Source organism: Panthera uncia (genome assembly GCF_023721935.1).
Source record: "Panthera uncia isolate 11264 chromosome A3 unlocalized genomic scaffold, Puncia_PCG_1.0 HiC_scaffold_11, whole genome shotgun sequence".
In the NCBI taxonomy this organism is placed as follows: domain Eukaryota; kingdom Metazoa; phylum Chordata; class Mammalia; order Carnivora; family Felidae; genus Panthera; species Panthera uncia.
The window spans coordinates 57,434,468-57,459,494 of NW_026057578.1; the positions used below are offsets into that span (position 1 = coordinate 57,434,468).

The window sequence follows — 25,027 nt, forward strand, 5'->3', positions numbered from 1 at the left end:
TGTGGAGTGATATTTCATTATGATTTTGATTTGCATTTCCTTCAAGGCCAATGATATTTAACCTCTTTCCATGTTGTATGTCATTGTATGATGAAGTCATTTGTATGTCTTCTTTTGGTGAAAATATTCAAGTCCTTTACCCATTTAAAAAAATTTTTTTTAATGTTTATTTAATTTTGAGAGAGAGAGAGAGAGAAATTGACAGAGCACAAGCCGGGAAGGGGCAGGGAGAGAGAGGGAGGCACAGAATCTAAAGCAGGCTCCAGGCTCTGACCTGTCAACACAGAACCCAACTTGGGGATCGAACTGAGCTCATGACCTGAGCTGAAGTCACGCTTAACCGACTGAGCCACCCAGGCACCCCTTTGCCCATTTTTTAACTGGGCTGTTTTGTTGTTGCTGTTGTTGAGTTGTCAAGTGTATTTTTAGTCTAGATGAAGAAATCCTTATGAGAGAACTTATAAGCAGTCAGCAGCCAAAGTAACGGTTGCCTGACTGAGCTCTTCTTCATGCAACACGCCCTGCATTTATTAGCTCACTTAATACTTACAATAATCACACAATCCCTGATAAGAGAAGCGAGGTTGGGAGAGAGTAAGCAGTTAAACATCGTGCAGCACCGACGTGAACATATTGCTCTTGAGGGCAAAGACTCCCAACATCTGGCTGCAGGTTTGGGGGATCACTCCAAGCAATTCCCAACAGGAGCTACCACTAGAGTAACCTGGGGTCGTCCTCTCAAAAGTCCTGATGCCCGCTCCCCTCAAAACTCGGGACGAGTGGTTCTCAGCCCTGGGTGCACTCTAGCATCACTAAACTCCTGGGGAGTTTGTAAAAGCCGGTTTGCGCAGGCCCCTCCCATCCCCAGACCAATTACATCGGAACCTCTGGTGTTGGCGCTAGGGCGTCAATATTTTTCAAAACTCCACGTAATTCCAAAGTGCGGGCAGGGTTGAAGACCACTGCTAGTCAAACACCGCGACCTGGTTTGAAACTTATACACTGATTTTTCTTTATTGCTTCCTCCTTTGTTTGATGGATTGGCAGCAAGGTGAGAAGAGCGCCTTCTGTATTTCTGTCTTTCGATCTTTTGACCCCGCCCGCCCCCAACCAACCCTCGCAGCTGGCGGCAGCGCGTGACCGACGAGCCTCCGCCGCGCGCCAGGGTTCTCCAGCCTCTCTGTCTCGTCTCCGGCCCCCGCGCCCGCCGCGCGCCCCGCTCTAAAGTAAACACCGAGGAGCGGCGGCGGCCCGACGGGTGCAGCGCCGCCGCCCGCTCCCTGCCTGAGTGCGGCGGGCGCGGGTCTGCGCCATGGCCGAGGATGTGCCAGCCTCCCCGTCGGGCGGCGTGGGCACCCGGGGCGTGCACGGCGGCATCATCCAGTGGTGAGCGGCCCGGGCGCCTTCCCACCCGGCCGGGTTTCGAGGTCAGGGCTGGGAGGCGCTCTGGGCCCGTAGAATGGAAGAGGTGGTGCAGGGAAGGGGGGAAACCTCACTTCCTCCGTTGCTGTCCCTAGGACCTGGGGCCAATAACCAGTGTGAGGAGCGACCGTCTGCGCTCCAGGAGCCCTGATGATTAAAAAAAAAAAAAAAAAAAAAAAAATTCTGGAAGGATAGACGTTCACACCCAGGACCAGCGCCTTTTGATGCTGGCTTGCCCGAGCCTAGCCCTGGATGGGACTCAAGACACACTTACACACACACACACACACACACACACACAGTAAAAGCCCTCCTGGTGTGGGTTTTCCGTGGGAGGACTTCCCTGTTGGTCACACTGACCGCGGGAAGCAATCCAGACCGCCCCCCACCAGGGGTCCTGTTGGTTGGACTCTGGCTTACATATACATCTGAAGGCACGTGGGCGTTGGCCCTGAGAGGAAATGTTTCCCCTTGGTATGAGATCCAGAATGGGATGTTTTCTAACTTAAAGCAAAGCAATTTTTAGCTTTAACAATGCATTCCACATTGTTTGTAAAATTCACTTCTGGCTATTTAAATAGGGGCAGAAAAACTGGAAAGAAAAATTATCATTAGCCCTTGGGACTGAAGAACTCATGGGTTTGTAGCTTTTCATAAATAGGAAAATAATTGAAACCAGTCCTAAAACCTAAAGCCTAACATTTAAAAGGTGAATAAATAGCAGAATAAATAGAAGAATCTGATTACTTTTTAACAAGATTTTAAGAAATATTTCTCAGGAAAGGCTTTTTGAAAAAGTTATATGAGTGAAATAGAAAAATGAAGGGTGTGTTTGTGATTATAACATGAAAAGGCCTAAAAGGTTACCCTTTTCCTCCAAAAGAAAATGTTTGATATATTTTATCTTGCATAAAAGAAAAAAATCAAAAAAATACATATTAGAGCCCACACGGTGTTTTCAGAATATTACACAGCAGTGCTGTCTTTCTTTTACACTCACTAACTCAGACCCCTCAGCACAGTGGCTCCTTCTTGGAAGAAAGGACTATGAGGATGCCTTTGTCAACTATTCCAGGTCACCATTTAGTAAATTGGAGTTTCTGGGGTTTGCATTATATTCCAGAGACTTGAAAGAATGATTAGAGATTCAAAAATACCTGGACACCTTCCTAACATTGCTTGTGAACTGACACAATGCAGGCTGCCCACAGTGCAGGTGCCCTAAATCGCTTAGGATACTGTAGACCATTTTAGCAGTGAGCTGAACTAATTCAAGTCCTATGCTGTGAATTCCTACCCCTGCAGGCCTGTAAAACACAGGGGTCACGTTCTTCAAGTTTGAGGAGGAAGTGAAGCAATGGAGGTGAGGAGAGGCATAGTTTCCTGTAGAGGGCTTCTCTTTAGGCATCCAGTCTATGAGGCAGAATGTTTAACAGATCATTGGTACTGGTGGTTTTAACACTGGCGTTAAAAACACAGCCCCAACCACTTTGCACCCATTAGGAGGGCCATTATCAAACAAACAAAAATAGAAAATAACAAGTGTTGTCAAAGACATGGAGAAATTGGAGCCCGTGTGCACCGTTGGTGGGAATGTAAAATGGTGCAGCCATATGATCATACAAAACAGTATGGCGGTGCCTCAGAAAAATTGACAATAAAACTACCCTTATGATCCCACAGTTCCACTCCTGGGTACGTACCCCAAAGAACGGAAAGCAGGGACTCAAACAGATTTTTGCACACACATGTTTATAGCAGCATTATGTATAATAGCCAAAAGGTGGAAATAATCCAAGTGTCCATCCACAGATGAATGGATAAACAAAATGTGATATGTACATGTAATGCACTATTACTCAGCCTTAAAATGGAAGAAAATTCTGATACATACTACAATATTGGATGACTCTTGAAGATATGCTAAATGAAATAAGCCAGTCACAGAAAGGCAAATATTATGTGATTCCACCTGTATGAGAGACCTAAGGTAGTCACATTCATAGAGGCAGAAAGTAAAATGGTGGTTGTCAGGGACTGGGGCACAGGGAATGAGGAGTTAGTGTTTCATGGGTACAGAATTTCAGTTTTGCAAAATGAAAAGACTTGGTTGGATGGATGGTGGTGAAGGTTGCACAACCATGCAAAGGTGCTTAATGCCACTGAACTGTATATTTTAAAATGGTAAATTTTGTTACATGTGTATTTTATCACAATTAAAAATATATATATTTTTTTAAAAACGCACATGCAATAGAGCCGCTCAGTTTGTAATCCAGAGCCTTGGTATCCTGGAAGGTCTTAAAGATGCCCAAGGAGACCAGCTTCCTAGAAGAGCAGCAGTGGGTACTGACTGGCAGCTGAGCTGTCCAGACACTCAGAAACAGCTCAGGCTTCCCAGTGAAAGTCAAGGGAGGCTGATTGTTGTCACGTGGAAGAAATGTTCCATTTTCAGCATTACTTCATTACTTCATTTTCTAGTCACTAGTCAGGTCCTCAACATTTCTTAGAGGCTTCAGTGCCACTGTCATAAGCATATGATAAATTCTCCAAGGAGAAAGGTCCTGAAAGGAATGGAACTGTCTCCAGGAATAGAAGTAATAGACGTTTTCTGTTTCACAGACAGGAAGGACTATAGAAATTGAGAGAGAGGTGGTCAGACCTCCGGGGAGCACAAAGGGATGAAGACCAGTGACTTGACTTCCCCTGCTAGGGGGGTGCAGACCAAACAGGTCTGGCTGGGTGGGGCACCTGGCTTCACACCTCCGAGGAAACTAAGCATCTTCTAATCCCAATGCATGCTGAGCCTGGCTATAGACTAAAATAACTGTCTCCCACATATAATATGGCTTTCCCAAATTTCTGAAGACTATGGAAATTAATGAAATGCAAATTTATTTTGAAAGATACAGAATTCATAAGAATTTTTGATCAGGCTGAATCAAAGGGTACTATAATTCCCAGCATATGTAATTCCCAGAGTTATGTTTTTCTTTGCCATGAAAAGGAGCACTCAGAAAATGTGAGAATCGCAGGGCTAGGTATGTGTGCTCTGATGTTGGTTATTATCAGACTGCCCATCACTCAAATGAAGAGAACGTCATGAATGTTTTTAAGATCCTAGCAATCAACTTCATCTGATTGTGAGACCTGGAAAATACAGTTCCTATGCAGCTCAGCAAGGAATTCAGTGATCAGATTCACTCCATACCGGGACAAGCTTTATAATTATGGACCACCAAATGACATTTTGGTTGCACAGTGTGAAATCATGAACCAATCTCACCTGCCAATGGTTCTTCCCAGCCTTACTGCCTACACATCCCCAGTCAGCCTCTCCTTGGATCCACATGGAGTTGAAAGTCAGGCTCACTTATCACAGGTGTTTCTGTGCTACCAGTCTACCAACATGGATGTCTTTCTTGCTTCTGCTCAAGGTTTTGGAGGTGGACACTGAAATGGTAACAATAAGAGCTTCCATGTGCCTGCAAGTGTACTAGGCACATCACGTGCTTGTTTTCCGGTCACAAAAGCCCTATGAGGGTTCTCCGAATCAGAGTTTAAGCATGGGTCTATGAGGTGCAAAGCCTTGGGTAATACTCATGATCGTAATTTCCTATGCGCATAGGAGACTGAATGCTGAACAAACTGCTGTTTGAGCTGAAGTAAAGGCACGACTCCAAATAGATGCTCAGACTGAACAAACTAAAACCTCTTTCAAACCTTCCATTTTTCCCAGTTAATGTATGCTGGCTGCCCACCACAGGCCAGTCTCTGAGATCTGGCTGAGGACTTTGGGGAAATGACCAAAGGCACATAGACTGAAATGGGGTGCAGCCAGGATCAAAGCAGCAAAGTCACCAAGTGGCAGTGCAAGGCTTAAAGCCAAAAAGCAGTCCTTTGTTTAGGTGTGTGACAGAGAAAAAAGTCTCATCGCAGACCTTCGCCGTTATTCTTATTGATAGTATTATTTAGTCTTGTGCACCCAGCAGGCTCAGTAATGCCATTTTGAAAGAGGAGGACACAGTTCACAGAGGCCTGGAACACATGAATTTCCATGATGAGGAAGAGCAGTTCGCAAAAATTTAAACTAGAGTTCATTTTAAGGAGTGAATATTTTGTGTGTTTCTTTTTTAAGGAGACGGTTCTGTGACTAAATCAGTAGTAGCTATGAATAAGCAACAGTGAGTTTGAACTTAACATCTATCACATTGTGCTGCAGCTTCCACAGCATAGCTATTTTTTGTTCTACTTCAGGTATGGGTTTTTCATGTATCAGCAAGTGGTGTCTTGACAAAAAGTGTATACAGACATCACCTAGTTATATGAATTTGCTACTCCCTGTTCCCACCCCACCAATAGACATCATCCTGTATTCAAGATTGAGCCAGGTAATTGGTGCCGGAGCAGCTAGATTTAAGCCATTGTGAAGTATCCCAAGTGTCCCCTTCTCACAATGATGTTAAGAAGACTCTCAGAAAACCCCCTCCTTGGGCAGGAACTGGGTTGAATAGTGTCCCCCCAAACGCATATCTATCTGGAATCGCAGAATGTGACCTTATTTGGAAACAGGGTCTTTGCAGATGTAATTAGTTAAGATGAGATCATGCTGGAGTAGGCTGGGCCCTAAATCCAATCTCTCACATCCTCCTTAGAAGAGGAGAGAGGACGCTCAGAGAAGAGAAGCCCAGGTGAAGACAGAGACAGACATGAGTGCAATGCCTCTATAAGCCGAGGAATGCCAAGTATATCTAGCAACCACTAAAAGCTAGGAGAAGAGCATACAACACATTCTCCCTCAGAGTCTCTGGAAGGACCCATTCCTATGGACACCTTGATTTTGGACTCTCAGCCTCCAGAACTGTGAGAGAATAAATCTCTGCTGTTTTAAGCCACCTGGCCTGTGGTCATTTATACACCTCAGATACAGGGCCAAAGATTCCTCCCCCACCCTCCACCATATGTTGTTTTTTCATTTTCCTAGGAAGCCAATGAATGGGTCAACAACTGTGACTGTGGTCTTTAGCTCTCAGGGAAAGTAAATTTGGGCCTCAGCATACCTCATCCCAGAAAATAAGCTGTATATCATCAATGAGAAAGAAGAGATATTGGTAAATTTCCTGCTGAAAAATTCTTCTATGTTTAAAAATTATATTGGCTTGCTTTGCATATTTCTCTAAAAGAGAAAGAGAATGAGAAGAACCCGAGAGTCTCTCCTCAACTAGGACAGGGAATATTGTGATCAGATGTCACTAGGGACCACACTTTCGGACCTCAGTCTCCCTCACTTCTTGCCCCACACACATACCGGTTGCTGGAACAGGGACCTGGCTGTCCCCAGAGGGCTGGCTGTGGGTTGTGAGCCACAGGCAGAGCCCTTGGTTGCCAAGGGGCCCCCACCTGCCCCCACCCCGGGCGTGGGAGCACTTGAGCAGTGAAGACCCCACCCTGAGCAGAGGCCTAGGGTGCAGCAGATCACATAAATGCCACTCAGCTGAAGAGTGAAAGTGTACTGCCTCTCTGTCTCTTGGTTTCTTGCATTTTATATCTCATCTCAGTTTAAAAGATCAAAATATAGTGGCCTGACCTACAGGACTCAGGTTTAAAAACTGTGCAAACAACTGGAGGATGGAGGCAAAGCATCACACATGTGCCCTGGGTCACAGGCACACAGGGACTGGCAGGCTGTGCTGGCTCCAGCAGTCACCTGCAGGGGTGATAGAGCAAATACATAATTCCCACTTTTTAGCCACAGAAATCTTGGCTGCTGAGCCAAGTGTCTGCTGAGCCAATAATTTGGGCTTCTTTTTAATATTCCTACATGCCAAAAACAAAAACAAACCAAAAAACAAACAAAACAAAACGACAATAAAACCCACCATGTTGATAATTAAAAGATCACAATCAGAATGCAAACTGGTCCTGCCACTATGAAAAACAGTATGGAGGCTCCTCAAAAAGTTAAAAATAGAACTACCCAGGGGCACCTGGGTGGCTCAGTCGGTTAAGTGTCTGACATTGGCTCAGGTCATGATCTACAGTTCGTGAGTTCGAACCCTGCATTGGGATATGTGCTGACAGCTCAGAGCCTGGAGCCTGTTTCAGATCTGTGTCTCCCTCTCTCTCTCTGCCCTCCCCTGCTCTCACTCTGTCTCTCTTTCTCTCTCAAAAATAAATAAACATTAAAAAACATAGAACTATGCTATGATCCAGTAATCGCACTGCAGGGTATTTACCAAAAATATATAAAAACACTAATTCAAAGAGATACATGCACCCCTGTGTTTACTGTAGCATTATTTACAGTAGCCAAATTATGGAAAGAGCTGAAGTGTCCATCGATAGATGAATGGATAATGAAGATGTGATACACACACACGCACACACGCACACACACACACACACACACACACACACTGGAATATTATTCAGCCATAAAAAAGAATGAAATCTTGCCATTTGCAACAACATGGATGGATCTAGAGAGTATAATGCTAAGCAGAATAAAAGAAAGACAAATACCATATGATTACACTCATATGTGGAATTTAAGAAACAAAACAAATGAGCAAAAGAAAAAAAAAGGAGAGACAAACCAAGAAACAGACCATAGAGAACAAACTGATGGTTACCAAAGGGGAGGATGGGTGAATAAGGTGATGGGGTCAAAGACTACGCTTATCATGATACGCACTTACTCATGTATAGAATTGTTTAATCATCATATTGTACACCTGAAGCTAATATAACACTGTATGTTAACAATACTAGAATTAAAATTAAAGACCTAATAAAAAAAATAAAGGCCCACAATCAATATATTTAACTCTGGGCTGAGAACAAAAAGGTATGTTATTGATGCTGATTGGTGAGCCTTTGCATTCAATGAATTAAACAGGTTTCATTTCCTTGGATCCCACACTTGTGTTTGACTATTGATCCTTATCAAAATGTCCTACTTTAGAAAAACCAATGCCAATTTCCTCTGCCTTGTTTTCCTCTCCCCACAGGTTGGTTGACAATTTCTGTATTTGTGAAGGGTACAGTGTACCTCGTTGCCTGATGTATGAGATTTATGTGGAGACCTGTGGTCACAATGCTCAGACCCAAGTCAATCCAGCCACATTTGGGAAGGTAGGTTGTAAAGATAAAAAAAGAGTATTCATTGAGTAAAAAAAACGTGTGCAAGTGAATTGGTGAGGAAATACCATAGTTTATTTGGGTTCTCAGTTGGAATAATTGGCTTCACTCTAGGAAGCCAACCAGATAGTTAATATACTTCTTTATCTTCTTTGAAAAGCCATTCTGTCCCTTGTCCACACTTAATAGTGAGAAGCCAGGAAAGGTAAGGAGTGGGGTGATGCCTAAGAAAGAACAACAATGGCAGCTCTAAATGCTCCAAATACTCAGCCAGGTTTGTTGGGCCATTATTCCCTGCACAGAAATGCCAACATCTAGCACCACACAAACTCCAAGAGCCACTTTTAAATATCCTTTCTGAAGGTTAAGGGCTCTGTCAGGAGCTTTGTGTAGACCATATAATATAGAGCAAAGATTTATTAGCACAAGGATAGTCTCTCTGAGACCCTCCACATACAACAAATATTATTGAGAAGCTGCTATGTGCCAGACACTGTTTTAGATGCTGGGAATACAATAATGAGCAAGACAAAGAAAAATTCCTGCCCTTAGTCAATTTAGTCAATTTATTACACTTAGGGGAGACAAATAATATAAAATGCATAGTATATTAGATAATATAAATGCTAAGGGGACTAATAGAGCCAAAGGAGATGAGTGTGTGTGTGTGTGTGTGTGTGTGTGTGTGTGTGTGTAAGAGTTGTAATTTTAGGGAAGACAGACAGGGAAGGCTTCCCTCAGGAGTAATATTTGAGGGGCACCTGGGTGGCTCAGTGGGCTAAGCATCCACCTTTGGCTCAGGTCATGATCTAGCGGTTCATGAGTTTGAGCCCCACGTCGGGCTCACTGCTGTCAGCACAGAGCCGGCTTCAGATCCTCTGTGGCCTTCTATCTCTGCCCCTTCCCCACTCATTCTTTCTCTCAAAACAAGTAAATAACTTTTAAAAAATTTTAAAAGAAGTAATATTTGAGTCCAGACTTCAAAGAGATAAGGCAGTGAGGATGTGGATATACGAACAGAGAGCAGCACAGGCAGAGCTAGGGCAAAGGCCCTGAGGGGAGAAGGAGCCTAAGCAGCACAGAGGCTGCAACAGCTGGAGGGAGGAGAACAGGGAGAGAGGACCAGGATGGTTCTCAGGACCTTGAGGTCAAATCAGGGAGGTGAAAAGAGCCCAGGTGGCAGGGAGTGGACAGGGATGTAGCAGTGAAAAGGGGTCAAATTCTGGATATATTTGGAAAACAGAGCCAATAGGATTTGTTGATGGAAAAAATTAATAGAATCATGGAACTTAATTGTTATTAAATTAACAATAATAACTTCCAATCATGAAGTTGTATTTATGTCCAAGACTCTTTTCCATCTGGTTTTAGGAATAGACAGACACCAACTCAAAACAAGTTAAAAGGAGAATTTTTTAAAGGAAAAGGATATCTCATTAAATCCTACAATAAAAAGTTTGGGTTTCACAGAGTCTAGTCCACTGCTGCCCAACAGAAATGTAATGGGAGACATAGATATAATTTAGGACACCCTAGTATCCTCATTTTTAAAGTATTTTATTTATTTTATTTAAAAAAAAATTTTAGTGTTTATTTATATTTGAAAGAGAGACAGACAGAATGTGAGTGGGGGAGGGGTAGAGACAGAGAGGGAGACACAGAATCTCAAGCAGGCTCCGGGCTCCAGGCTCCTAGCTATCAGCACAGAACCTGACTCACAAACCATGAGATATCATGGCCTGAGCCGAAGTTGGATGCTTAAACCGACCGAGCCACCCAAGTGCCCCGTAAAGTATTTTAAAAGGTGAAATTAATTTTTATTATTTTAAAATTAACCCAAAATATTTAAAATATTATTTCAACATGGAATCTGTATTATAAAATCGTTGAGTTACTTTTTCATTCTTCAGGCTAAGCCTCAAAAATCAGGTGCGTATTTTACATGTACAGGCCATCTCAATTTGGGCTAACCACATTTCAAGTGCAGAGTTGCCATGTGTGGCTGATGGGGTTCCCATCTCAGACAGCCCACAACTAGACTGTAAGTCACCAGGTATCTTCTTACTTTCTCTGTAGTATATCCTTAAACCACTGGGACTCTGCTCCTTTCCACTGGCCTGCCCCATGCCCCTTCCCAGAAGCCGGTTTCCTTCACTGACTTCCTGATTTCCCATTTTAGCTGCTCGGATGGTGCTTCCCATGATGCTGGACCTGAACTCCTGCCCCAGTGCCCGACATCATAACAGTCTGGCAAGAGAGGGCTGCAGGAAGGACATGTGGGTGGGGAGGAAACAGTTGGCATCTTTACTGCTTTGTCTTGTGTCACAGCCATCGGCCGAGGCAAGCAGCGTTAGAGGTCAAGAGAACAAATCAGCAGTGATTAAGGCTGAGGATCCCACAGCTAGTTGCAATGCTTGGGCTGTGTTTGGGCAAATAAATTTTCCTCTACTCTTTCAGGTTCTTTTGGTTGGTCTAATATTTAAATTGACAAGAGACAGATTAACAGGAGAAAATCAAACTTGATTATGTATGTGTAAGGATTCCCTATGGTCAGGCAATTGAGGCTTATATGCCACCCAGAGCTAAGGAGAAGGGGGTGTGAATGTGGGACCTCAAAAGGGAAAGAATGCAATTCACAGGAAGATGAAAAAGAGTAAATGTTTGATAAACAAATGTTAGCTGAGCCATATAGAAATGATAGAAGAATTTTAACAAACAAATTTTGTTAAATCCCTCCCTGTCCTCCACACCTAGTTAATATTATACTGTAGTTATCTATGGTGATACCTCCCTTAGAGGACAGCAGATCCTCTAAATGCTTTTATGCATTTAGGGGAAAGGTCAAAGATTCTTCCTGAGCTTTCTCTTTCTTAAAAATAATCGGCCTAAAATAATCCACATACTAAAGAGACCCATTTTTGGGTGGCAAATTTTGCTCCCCTACAGTGTCAAATCTAGTCTCTTGAATTGTGAGTCAGACCTCTTTCCACTTGTTAGTCCCTGAAAAATATCCTTGAGTTCAGAGGGAACTTAGAGTTCACCTGGTCCAATTCCACACCCAGTGCAAGATCCCTTTGAAAGTACCTCTGGGTGGAGCTTTTTATGAGAACAAAATGCCCTCTCTGGACAGAGACAGCCACAGGGCTTAGAGCTGGGTGATGGGGCAGCACATTTCTGTGCTTTTCCTCTGGGCAAACACAGTCCTTCCCCAGGATCTTGCTTGGCAAGCAGAGCACAGGCTGATGAAAACCCATTCAACTCCCTATCAGGGACCTTGGTGCAGCTCACAACCTGCACAACCATACCAGTTTGGGCAGCCACCTGGCTTGAGCTGAAATGGTGTGGGTGACAAGGAGCTTGCTCACCAGGCGACAGTGATGCCAATTCAAAATCTTCCATTCCTCCCTTCATTCTTTCCTTTTTTTCATTCCTTCTTCTTTGCGGTGGCCCTCAGATGGACAGAATTGAATTGGTTCATGACACACTGTCATCATGAATCCATGCATGGCCTTATTCCATCTGATTATTTAGTTCCTTTTTAACAACGTGGTAAACATCTGCGAAATCACCACCACAAATGAACCACATTACCAGTGGTCCCATGTCCCATCTCCCTGCCTGCCCCACTGGTGGGAACCATCAACCTGTTCCTCATCACCTTGCTTTTTAAAAAAGAGTTATAGTGCATTTATATGTATTTGCTAACCTTTTGACCACCTTCACCCATTTTCTCGTCTCTTTGCCTCTTGCCTCTTTCAACCACCAACCTGTTTTCTGCATCTATGAATTTGTTTCTTTGTTGTTGTTTTGTTTTATTTTTTTATGTCCACATGTAAGTGAGATTATATGGTATTTAACTTTCTTTGTCTAATCTATTTCATATATATATTCTAAAAAGCATATTTTTAATTTTTGTGGCTTAACTTTTTAAAAAAGTGGTATCATGTTATTTGTCATCTTTTGGGACTCTGTCCACTTAATATTATCTTAAGGTTTATCTAGATTCATTGGCCATTGTGTAATATTTCACAGTTTACTCATCCACTGTCCTACTGATGAGCATCTGGGTTCCAGATTTTTTTTTTTTTTTTTTTGCTATTGTGAACATTCATGTGTATGTTTCCTGCTGTGCACATGAAGATGTTATCTTGGGTGTGTATGTCCAGGAATGAACCTTGCAGGGTAAGGGAGTGTGTGGCTGTGATGTCCGGGGATGGGGCCAAACTATTTTCCAAAATGGCTGTTCCAGGTTACCCTCCCACAAGCAATTCTGTGGATTCCAGTGTTATTTCCAAAACATTGGCATTTTTAGATCCACTCCTTTATCCAAAAAGCTTCATCCCTGAAACTCACAGTCATTGATGGAAATCCTGCACTTTTGATAATAATAAAATGCGTAGGAGAATCGTCTAATGTGGCAGCTGCTCAAATATCTGAGACAATGTTTTATATCTCCCAGTCTTTTCTTCTCCACACTGAATTCTCCTGGCTCCCAAATTTTTACCTTCCTGCCCACTTGCTTCTTTATGACTTCAATTTATTGATGTTCTTCTTGAAAGGTAGATAGCCCCAAGGGTACAGCCCAGTGCCTTAGGAGTGCTCAGAAGACAGGGCTCTTACTTTTATGGCGGGGGGGGGGGGAGCTGAAAGGAGGGCTCCTATTGGCTTTTATCTTTCCATGTCACTCTGTTGGTTTCATTTTAAGTTTGTGGGCAACAAAAATAACCCTTAAGTATTTTTTCACATGAATTAAAATTGGGCCTTCCAAAACTTCTCTGTAATCTGTGAAATACTCTACATAGATACAAAATATTGTCACTTTCAGATTATTGTCATTATGCAGGTAACCATTTGAACCCAGGAGCAGCCACTCCCTTATTCCTATATTACAACTTCTTAGTTGCAATCTGCAGTTGTATTTACCAGTATCTTGAATCTCGTAGGCCATCCAGTCTTCTCAACCTGGTGAAGCTCACATATTTGAAAAGTATATCTCTCATCGCCAGCTCAGTAAATGAAAGTGATATGAGCACATGTAAGATGTTGAGTACACATTATGTTTGCTAGGTGTCCCTGAGTAAGCTTTTCCAGCCAGCCAGGAATTCCCTCGGCTAACTTATCATTCAGCCCACATTTTGCCATTTCATCACTTGGCAGCTGGGACCCTTCCTCAAGCGGGGGCCAGTTCTGGGTACCCTGGCTCTGCAGCGTTTTCCTTCTCTACCTGCCCAGCAGCTTAATCAGATGGAAGTGGCATGACTTGAGCGTGACATGTTTGAGTTCTGTAAGATCTCTGCTGCCTTTTCTAAGAAATCAAAGCCTATTTTTCAAAATCTTTTTCAACGTTTCTTGTAAGTGGTTTCCCCTCTGGGGTAGTCTCACTGCAGAGAATTCCAAAGGAAAAGTTAAAAAGAGACCCCAGTATGTGGTAATGGGTATTTAGTTAGCCTTTTTCATCTTAATACTTGCCTTAGAATCCATTCTTCAAGACCCTGAGGTACTAACTTTCAGTTCTCATTGGGGATTTGCCTGAAGAATGGGCCACTCAATGGAGCCTGAGTTGGGAAGGGACCCTTGCTCCTGAATTTGACTAATGGACAAGGGAGAGGAAGGGGAAAAGGATATGATTCCAAAGCATGTTTACAAGAGAAACAACAAAATACCCAATTCTCATTTCCTCCCTCCTCCCCCGGGAATGTAGTTGATTCCAGACTCCACATCAAGTTCCTGTGCAGATGTCGGAATGTTTCTTGCTCTTTTTGGCAACCCTGGGCATATGATGGGTAATGCTCATTCTTGGTGCAAGTGATACCTCACATGGGTTAGGGAATTTCCATAACACTGACTTCCCTTTTAAAAACAACATTTACTGAGTTTTTCTGATTATAAAAGTTTATAGTCCTTTTATAGAAAATGTGAAATTTAGAGAAAACTGTATAAAAAAGAGGAAAATAAACAGTGCTATAACCTCACTGTCCACAGATGTAGCCACACATGCACAGTTTATTTGCATGTTTGTGCACACATGCACATACACGTGACCAGCAGGAGCTGAGGGACTAATCACACAGTGACTTTGTCTGTGTTTCCCATGGTGCTTAGAACCTGCTCATTGGGTGGTTCTTCCTTCACTCCTGAATGAGCATGTGAGTGGGCAGGATGACCTCTCTAGAAATCCTTGGGTGATACAGAGCACTGTTGTCACTCTTCATTTACCACATGATATCAGTTTGATGCTTAGAATGTCCAGTTCTATATAACACCCAGACTGAACTGGGTTTAAAGTGGAAACTTTTCCCCAGCTCCTTCAGGATAGTTTCTTCCCTGCAGAGAACTAGGCATGGGGGCTTCCCCTTCCCTCCCTACCCCTCCTCCCTGAAACTTGCTGGGGATGGTTTGACCCCTCTGGGAGCAGGGAAGGAAAAAAATGGCTAGAAAGTTCCCTCTGCTCAGCTTCACACTTTGGGGGCCAGGCAGACTCTGGCTTCCTTGTCCCTTTGGTGGCTTCTTCAGAGCAGACCATGGGAATGTTCTAGTATGCCTCCCTTGTCTTGGTGAACAACTCTTTCGGAAGCCTGACTGTCCATCCTGGGGGCCTCTTGCTGGGCAGAATCTGGGCTCTCCCACATGTCAGCTCTTTTGCAGACAACTTCTTGCTATGGGAACTACTCAGCCATTCTTGGCCTGAACAGACTATGGGTGTGATGGCTGAAACGAGGGTGATAGCCACTCTCCTCTGCCTGTCCACCAAGTCCACTGGCCAGCCCATCTGTACTCTATAAGGAGTCCTATGCCATAGCCAGATGCTAACTGCAGGGACCTCACCAAGACCTCTTCAAGTGAATCATGAATCCCCTTCTGCTAGGCCTGAGGTGATTGAGCCACATCCTGTCCCACACACCCTTCACAGATAAGAGGGTCTTGCCATAAGAAATCCCCTTACACCTCCTCCTCTCTCTACCTCATGAGTGATTTGAGTTGAGGACTTTTTAGGGTTTTAAAACCCAATTTTAGCTAAATACCTGAGGATGCAAGTCCCATAAGATGTGTGTCTCAAAATTCACTTTGCTATCTGTTGTCTGTTGTCTTCATGCCTCATCCTGTTGTATAGATACTACGTGGATGGATGGATTGAAATATTGAGGTATGGATGAGTGTGCACAGAGGTGGATGGATAGGTGGGTAGACCGCATGCAATACTGTGTAATTTTTAATCTTTTTTTCATCATGATAAGTGTACTCTCTAATTCTGATCCCCTATATCCCCCATCTCCCCACCCACCTCCCCTCTTATAACCATCAGTTTGTTTTCTATAGTTAAGAGTCTGTTTCTGGTTTGTCTCTCTCTCTCCCTTCCTCTCTTTTTTTTCCTTTGCTTCTTTGTTTTGTTTCTTGAATTCCACATATGAGTAAGATCATATGATATTTATCTTTCTCTGGCTTATTTTACTTAACATTATCCTCTCTAGCTCTATCCAGGTTGTTGCAAATGGCAAGATTTCATTCTTTCTTTTTGTGGCTGAATAATATTCCAGTGTGTGTGTGTGTGTGTGTGTGTGTGTGTGTGTGTATGACATCTCTGTATCCGTCCATCTATCGATGGACACTTGGGCTGTTTCCATAGTTTGCCTATTGTAAATAATGCTGCAGTAAACAAAGGGGTACATGTATCCCTTTGAATTCATGTTTTTGTATTTTTGGGGTAAATATTGTTGATAATGTGATTACTGGATCATAGGACAATTTTATTTTTAACTTTTTGAGGAACCTCCATACTGTTTTCCAGAGCGGCTGCACTAGTTTGCATTCCTCCCAACAGTGCAAGAGGGATCCTTTTTCTCCATATCCTCACCAACACTTGTTTCTTGTGTTGTTGATTTTGCAATATGGTATGCTTTTTAACAGCACTAAGCCTGGAATGCACCTAATTAGGTCTAACCCTGGGCAAGTTATTTCATCTTTTTGTGCCTCAACATCATCAACTGTAAAATGAAGCAATTCATAATGTTAATGATAGTCCCTACCTTATGAGATGTTTTTAAGAAATTAATGAGAGAACACATGTAAAAAGAATTGAGCAGTGCTGGCAAATAGGAAGCACTCAAGAAATAATTACCTTTTGTGATTACATGCCTATTTATCTCTCAGAATATCGTAAACATTTTCACATTAAAATATTTTAAATAAATATTGTATAATGGTACAAAATACTTTGTGGATGTTCCAGAATTCATTTAACCATTTCCTTTATTGGAAGTTTAGGTTGTTTATGCTGTTTCTCTTTTCTAGTCTTTATCTGTACCTGGTAACTTCCTTAGGAGAGATTCTAAACAATTGTAACCAATCCCAACCCTCATGGTAGTTCCTGATATTTGTACCCAAATCCCTAATATTTTTGACCTAGGAAATTTGTTGGTTAAGAACTGTATTTAGCTGTTTCAACTTGCACTTATTGGATGATTAGGGAAGATAAGTACTTTTAACATGCATTTTGGCCATATGTATCTTGTGGGTACGTGTTATCACCAGACCACTTTCTATTGAGATATTGTTGTTTTCCCATTAATTTATATGAGCTGTCTATATATTAAATATACATTTTTTAGTTTTCACATTTTTTGGAAATAATCATCTCAGTTTATTTTTACATTTTAACTGGTGTGCCTGATCATAAAATGGAATCAGAGGATAGTCTGGGGTTGGTATTACTCAATTAAATAAAATGTAGAGATATCTATGCTGCCAGACAACTAGGCAATTTATTTCTGTTCCTACCTCCAAAACACCAGATTATTTCCCAGAGCCTTGAATCTGACCATTCTTTTAGGTACTAAAGAACCTAAAAGGTTGTAAAAACCTACTATTTTACAACTAAAATAGTACTATTTTACAACTAAATATATAGGGAAGGTTTTAAGTGAGTTTCTTAAGAGGTGATGGGATTTTCAGAATCTGTAGTTGAAAGTAGGAATTTCTGGCCCCTAATTCTGCATTTTTAGACTTTGCTGATGTTTTCTTTTATCTCCTATCATTTACTCTTCATCTGCACATTTTGGTCCCCCTTCCCTGAAGGAACCTCTCAGTTTGGCCCCACAACCTTGATGCTCAGTTGTGTAAGATTTGCCTTTCCTATTTCTTCATTTTTCCTCCTCCCCCCACTTTCCCGGGCTTGGGTGGCTTCTGGTAGGAACTGATAGGGCTGGAACCAGACCAGAGAAACATTAGACACTGTCAAATCCTACTACTTGGAAATTAAGAAAAAAATAAAGAGGGATGTCACAAGAAACTAAACAGAAAAAAGAGGCTGAATGATTATGGAGGGGATTGTAGAAAAATAGCAGAAATCATTACTGCTAGAAACACTGTGCCTTCCATGCTCTGTATTTTTCTAATTCCACCATGCTCCAGGATTTCCACTTTCAACAGACATGCACTTGGATACCGTGCATGTCATGGACCTCTTCTAATAAGGAAAATGGAACAGACTTCTATTTTTTAATGTAATTGATTATAAACATATATCAGTGCTAATAAAACACATCAAAAACATAAGTAGGACATGAGAAGTTGAGTCAGAAGTAGCCGTGTTATTCAATATTTTAATAGCATTTGCTACCAAAACCTTAAAACAAAAAAGAATAAGTAAACAAATGAATAGTATAGTAAAAAGTGAAAATGACTATCACATTGGAAAAAGAGGAAAATGGTAAAATCATGGCAACTCACATGATGGACTATTATGCAGCTATTGATAACCCTGTTTTTAGAGAATTCCTAATGACAAGGGGAAATGTTTATGGTACAAAGGGGAGGGGAGAAAGTAGAAAGCAAAACTGCACACATGCTAACTGTTTCACATGAACACCCACAGAGTACATACACATATTGAAGCTTTGAAAAAAAGACTAGAAGGAACCACACTGAGGTTTAAATGGCGGTTTCCTCTGAATGGTATATTTTTGTCTTGATACTTGTCTGATTTTTCCAAATTTCATTTGCATATATTTTCTTTATAATAAAAAGAGGAAATACAATGTAAACATTGTAAGAAAAGAAACTGTAAGTTTTATTTCTATATTTTCAAATCGCAGCTTTAAATCTGGCTTATTCTTTCAGCTTGTGCGTTTGGTTTTTCCTGATCTTGGTACCCGGAGGCTAGGCACGAGAGGAAGTGCCAGGTAGGTTTATCATTTTGTTTTATTTGAAATGTTCAAAGACAAACATTTTGAAAAATCAAAAAATGGGTGACAAAAAATGCAAAACTAAATGAACTATAAATATCAACTCTTACCAGAGAATTCTCATACTTCAAATGAAATCCTAGTGCCTGGAATAATTTAGGTGATACTAGAATGAAGTGTTCATTTCTGTTTTCTTAGTGATTTTGTTAAAAATATGCAAGTTAGGGGCACCTGGGTGGCTTGGTCGGTTAAGCGTCCGACTTCGGCCCAGGTCATGATCTCGCGGTCCGTGAGTTCGAGCCCCGCGTCGGGCTCTGTGCCGACAGCTCAGAGCCTGGAGCCTGTTTCAGATTCTGTGTCTCCCTCTCTCTGTGACCCTCCCCCGTTCATGCTCTGTCTCTCTCTGTCTCAAAAATAAATAAATGTTAAAAAAAAAATTTAAAAAAAATATGCAAGTTACAATATGTTTTCTTGTTTGAACACTTTAAGTGTTTTGACATAAATGTCTAACTGTTGAAATATTTAAATAATTACACACAGAGAGCAATAGAACTGTTTTAGTTACTCTTTGAAGTAAAATTTCTAAGCCCTCATTTAATTAGCATATTTGAATTATTTTTGAGAGACCAGGTACCTACGTTCTATGTATTTTTAACGCAAAAGGAAATTCCAGTGTTATCAGGTGCATCGGGTTATAATTGTCACTCAATTACTATTGTTATTTGTTGTTTCTTTTAAATGAAGAAAAATAGGAGAAATCAGTGAGATCAGGAAATCAGTGAGAAGGGACGGAAGCCAAATTAGGAAAGAGGCCTGCTACCCATGAGGGAATGAAGACAGCCGAAGCATTTGCCAAACTAAACACTGGGTAATAGTTAATTTGAAAAAGTTTTGTCCTGCTGTTTTGAGCCTAGACAAGCAGCTACAGTTTCCCAGCTCAGCAAAGTGCCTGGGCTGCAGAGAAGGAACCTCCTCCCTCTTGGGTTTCTGAGAGCTCGAGTCCAGTTCTCAGTACAGGGAACGTTGGTATTGCTACCCTTCACTTTAAAAACGTTCATGGCAGTGACAGCAGGAGCCTCTCCCTGTCACATCTCTCTAAGACCAGAGTGTCCTAAATTGGGGAAGAAGAGTGGAACATTTGCAAGCCTGTTTCAAAGCTGATGTGTATGAAGTAGTATGAATCTGTCTACATAACAGAGCTAATAGATGGAGTAAATGATAAAACTCTGAGAAGAACTTCAGGTCTTCATCAGCGAGTCTATTCTGTAGCTTCTGTAAAGCATGTCAGTGGTTTGACATAATCTTTAAGACAACCTTTATTTTTCAGGTATCATTATGATGGAATCTGTATCAAGAGAAGTTCTTTCTTCTATGCCCAGTATTGCTACCTTCTGGGTGAAAAAAGGGATCACAGGTTAGTATCTATCATTTAGGTATTTTGGTCATGGGTCACTATCTGCCTTTTTTTTTTTTTTTTTGGCTGTTCCACTATTAATCCTTCTTAAGGATGGAAACACACACATCACGTCAACATGGCTATGATGTGGGCAATAAATCAGTCTCTGGCAACATCACTGGCCAGAGAAAGGCATTTCCAGTTCATTCTCTTGGATACTTTTCATTATAAGTATCATCTCAATTGCCAGAGCAATTTTTCATTGAGTGCATCTTTGTTCTTCTCAATTTCTCTGTAAAATTTTATGGAATTGGTCACTTCTTAAAACTTCCTTTAGCTCTCAAGAACTTTTCATCCAATTTCTTCCCCAGAATGATCCCTCTGAGTCTCCTTATCTCTCATCCCCTTATATGCAGGCATTTTCCTGAGACCCAACCAGTGGTGCTCTTCCAATCTTTGGCCCCAAGATATTTCATCCTTCTTTATCCATCACCTATCACCATGCCCTCACAGATGACTCCTCCCCTAAGTCATTTTTGATGGACCTTTCTCTCCCACCTCCCAGCCATTCCTCTTGGACTATCTACTGGACATCTCCACGTAGATGACCCACTGGCACCTCATACTTAGTACGTAAAAATATAAATTTTTAATCTCCCTCCAAATCATCGCTGCCTCTTGACTTCCTTATTTCAATCTATGATACCAGTAGGTAGAATCTGCACAAAGTGTTACCCCCAAAGCCATCCCCGACTAGCTTGGGAACAAGAGAGTCAGCCCAGAGATGGTTCTGAAGCTGTGGGGCTCATTCAGACGAGCACCTGGACCAAACAGGAGGCGGATCAGAAAGATCTGTCCAAGGCAGTGTCTTCAGTTGGTTGAGTCCATGTCAATAGAAGGGAGCACAGATGACTCAGCCCGGCCTGTCCCATCAAAACCTCAAACTTAACCTCAAATAAAGTCATCACATTCTTCTTCCAACCAGCTCTTCCTCTTAAATGTCTTATTCATCGATTAGTCACAAAGATGGAAAAATTACATCAACAAAAAATAGAGAAGTTAGGGAAGGGAATAGATAGGAGATTTATTTCAGTTAGGGTTAGAGCTTTCCTTGTGCTAATGTATTCTCCCGCTTGCTGACCCGTATGCTCCTCAAAGGCTAGGCCTAGAGTTTGTATCTTTTTGCCCCAGGGCACCCAGCAGGCAGTTTGGAGAGCCCTGCAGCATGACATGGCTGTTGCTCAGCAGCACTTAGAGGCCATTAGTGTCCTGAGGTCTCTGGGTCGATGTCACAGAGAGAGGGTCTGGAACTGGTCTTTATGGGGAAAGAAGTAGGCTTCATCCTCAGCAAGGAAAAGGAAGGCTGTCAGGGACACAGGTAAGAACAAGGGTAACATTGGTTTATCCATGACATAGGCCCAGCAGCGGGTGTTTTTCATGCTCAACACATATTTATTAATATTTAATAATTGATAAACTTTATACAGTCTTGGCCAATTAAGAGATATTTTTAAGCACTAAGATCTAAGGTAACCTCCTTACCAATTCCACATTTTTAGAAATACTAAATATATATTTTAGAATGCAGAAATATAATAAATGATATATTGCTGTTAATAATCCATGAAATATACGGGTGAAAATGTCTTCTATTTCATTGTATCTTTTATATAAGGACATGTGTGACAAAGTTAGGTCTCGAAATAAAAACTTCATTTCTCTGGTTTTCAGATAATGAAAACTATAGAACTCATCATTCACTTATTTGTTTATTCAACAAATATTTGAGTTCCGACAATAAGTCAGGCCCTGTTCTAGTTACTGGGGATGAAAAAGTAAACAAGATAAACAAGGTCTCCCTCTTGTCTATCTTAGTGGGGAAGATGTAAGACAATAAAGAAGGGACAATAGCAAGATTTATCTGAAGACAGTAAAACAGGGTCATGGGAAGCCTCCTTGAGAAGATGCCTTTTGAGCAGAAATATGAAAAAAAGAGTCAGCCAAGTGAATATCTGAGGGACAAGTATTGCAGACAGAGGAAAGAGCAAACCCAAAGGGCCTGAGGCAGGAATGAATTCAAAGAACAGAAAGAAAGTCTGGAGGTGGAGGTTGGCGAATGAGCAGAAGAGTGGGAAGAGAGGAATCTGAACACAGAAGTGGGACCTATAAGTCTTGGCAAGGACGTAGGATGTTATTCTGAGTGTGATAGAGAGACACTGGAGAGTCTTAAGCTGGGAAGTGATTTTTTTATTTTAATTTTTTAGAAACTTTACTATAGTTGACACACCTGTTACATTAGTTTCAGGTGGATAACATAGTGATTCAACTTCTCTGTGTTATGCTGTGCTCACCATAAGTGTAGCTACCATCTGTCACCATCCAATGCTATTGCAATACTATTGACTATATTTCCTATGTTGTACCTTTAATCCATGTGACTCATTTGTTCCATAAGTGGAAGCCTATATCTCCCTCTCCCCTTCACTCATTGTGCCCATACCCCATGCCCTTTTCTCTGGCATCATCAGTTTGTTCTCTGTATTTATAGGTCCAATTCTGCTTTTTGTTTGTTTATTCATTTGTTTTGTTTTTCTAAAAAAAATTTTTTTAATCTTTGTTTTTGAGAGAGAGAGACAGAGTGTGAGTGGGGGAGGAGCAGAGACAGAGGGAGACACAGAATCCGAAACAGGCTCCAGGCTCTGAGCTGTCAGCACAGAGTCCGACGCAGGGCTCGAACTCACGAACCACGAGACCATCACCTGAGCTGAAGTTGGACACTTAACCAACTGAGCCACCCAGGCCCCCCTATTGGTTTTGTTTTTCATATTTCATATGTAAGTGAGATCACATAGCATTTCCTTCTCTATCTGACTTATTTCACTTTAACATAATAACCCTCTAGGTCCATCCATGTTGTTGCAAATCACATGATTTCATCCTTTTTAATAGCTGAGTAATATTCCATTGTATATATATATCACATCTTCTTTATCTATTCATCAATTGATGGACACTTGGGTTGCTTCCATATCTTGGCTGTTGTAAATAATGCTGCAATAAATATTGGAGTGCAAGTATCTTTTCAAATTATCTTTTCTTTCTTTGGGTAAATATCCAGCAGTGGAATTACTGGATCATGTAGTGTTTCTGATTTGTATTTTATGAAGATTAAATGAATTAATACAATGAAAATGCCTGAAACAGCACCTGGCACATAGTAAACATTCAATGTGACTCTTAAGCATATTGCTCTTGACTTTGATGTATTTATTTTATCATATCTATGATTTTTTCATGGTATTATGTCTATGGTTATTATTTTGGTCATTTTATTTTTCAGCATTCCTATTTGGTTCTTTTGTATAACTTCTATTTTTTTGTGGAGGCTTTCTATTTTTTCATTTGCTTTAAGAGAATTTATGACTACTGGTTGGAGCATTTCTATAATGACTGCTTGAAAATCTTTGTCAGATAATTCCAATATCTGAATCATTTTAATATCAGTGTCAGTTTATTGTCTTTTCTCATTCAAATTGTGGCTTATCTAATTCTTGGTATTATGGGTGATTTTCTTTCTTTCTCCTTTTCTTTCTTTCTTTCTCTCTCTTTCTCTCTTCCTTCCTTCCTTCCTTCCTTCCTTCCTTCCCTCCCATATAATTGATATACAACATCACATTCTTTTCAAGTATACATAATAATGATTTGATGTTTGCATATGTTGCAAAATGATTATCACAGTAAATCTAGTTAACATCCATATGCAGTTACATAATTTTTTTCCTTGTGATGAGAACTTTTAAGACTTACTCTCTTAGCAACTTTCAAATATGCAATACAGTATTATTAATATAGCCACCAAGCTGTACATTACACCCCCAGGACTTATTTATTTTATAACTGGAATCAAAAGGTACAAATTACCAATTATCCATACCCAGCCCTCTGCCCCACCCCCGGCAACCACCAATCTGTTCTCTTTATCTATAAGGTTAGTTTTATGCTTTCTGGGTCTGTTTGTTTTTTGTTTATTTGTGTTTTTCTTTAATTTTTTAAAAAATGTATATTTATTTATTTTGAGGCAGAGAGAGAGTGTACATGAGCACACATGCAAGCAGGAGAAGGGCTGAGAGAGAGGGAGAGAGAATCCCAAACAGCTCCATGCTGTGAGCACAGAGCCCACTGTGGGACTTGATCCCATGAACCATGAGATCACGACCTGAGCCGAAATCAAGAGTCAGCTGCTCAACCGACCAAGCCACCCAGGCACCTCTGGCTTTAAAAAAATTTAGATTCCACATGTAAGTGAAACCATATAATACTTGTCTTTCTCTGACTTATTTCACTTAGTATAACACCCTCAAGGTCTATCCATGTTGTCCCAAATGGCAAGATGTCATTCTCTTTTGTGGCTGAATACTATTCCATTGTGTGGAATACACACACCATATTTTCTTTATCCATTCAAAAGTCAATGTACACTTAGTTTGTCTCCATAGCTTGGCTATTGTAAGCAATTTGTGATGAACATAGGGGTGCAGATATCTTTTTTGGGTTAGTGTTTTTATTTTCTTTGGATAAATACCCAGAAGTGAATTTGCTGGATAATATGGTATTTCTATTTTTAATTTTTTGAGGAACCTCTATACTGTTTTCCACAGTGGTCCCACCAATTTACATTCCCACCAACAGTGCACAAGGGTTCCCTTTCTCCACATCCCTGCCAACACTTGTTATTTCTTTTTTTTTTTTTTTTTTTTGATAATAGCCATTCTAACAGGTGTGTGATAGAGGTTATATTTCATTGTGGTTTGATTAGCATTTCTCTAATCACTGGTGATGTTGAGCATCTTTTCATGTACCTGTTGGCCATCTATATGTCTTCTTTGGA

General features: G+C 41.2%; 1 protein-coding gene across 1 annotated transcript in view; it reads left to right on the forward strand.

Moving 5' to 3' along the window:
- The first annotated feature begins 1,009 nt into the window (after positions 1–1,009).
- Positions 1,010–25,027, forward strand: part of RFX8 (regulatory factor X8) — a 63,693-nt gene continuing 39,675 nt past the window's right edge. The window contains exons 1-4 of the mRNA XM_049651341.1: positions 1,010–1,386; positions 8,433–8,556; positions 18,679–18,740; positions 20,071–20,157. Coding sequence (XP_049507298.1) covers positions 1,313–1,386; positions 8,433–8,556; positions 18,679–18,740; positions 20,071–20,157 — 347 coding nt within the window. The 5' untranslated portion in view covers positions 1,010–1,312. The remainder of the gene's footprint in view (positions 1,387–8,432; positions 8,557–18,678; positions 18,741–20,070; positions 20,158–25,027) is intronic.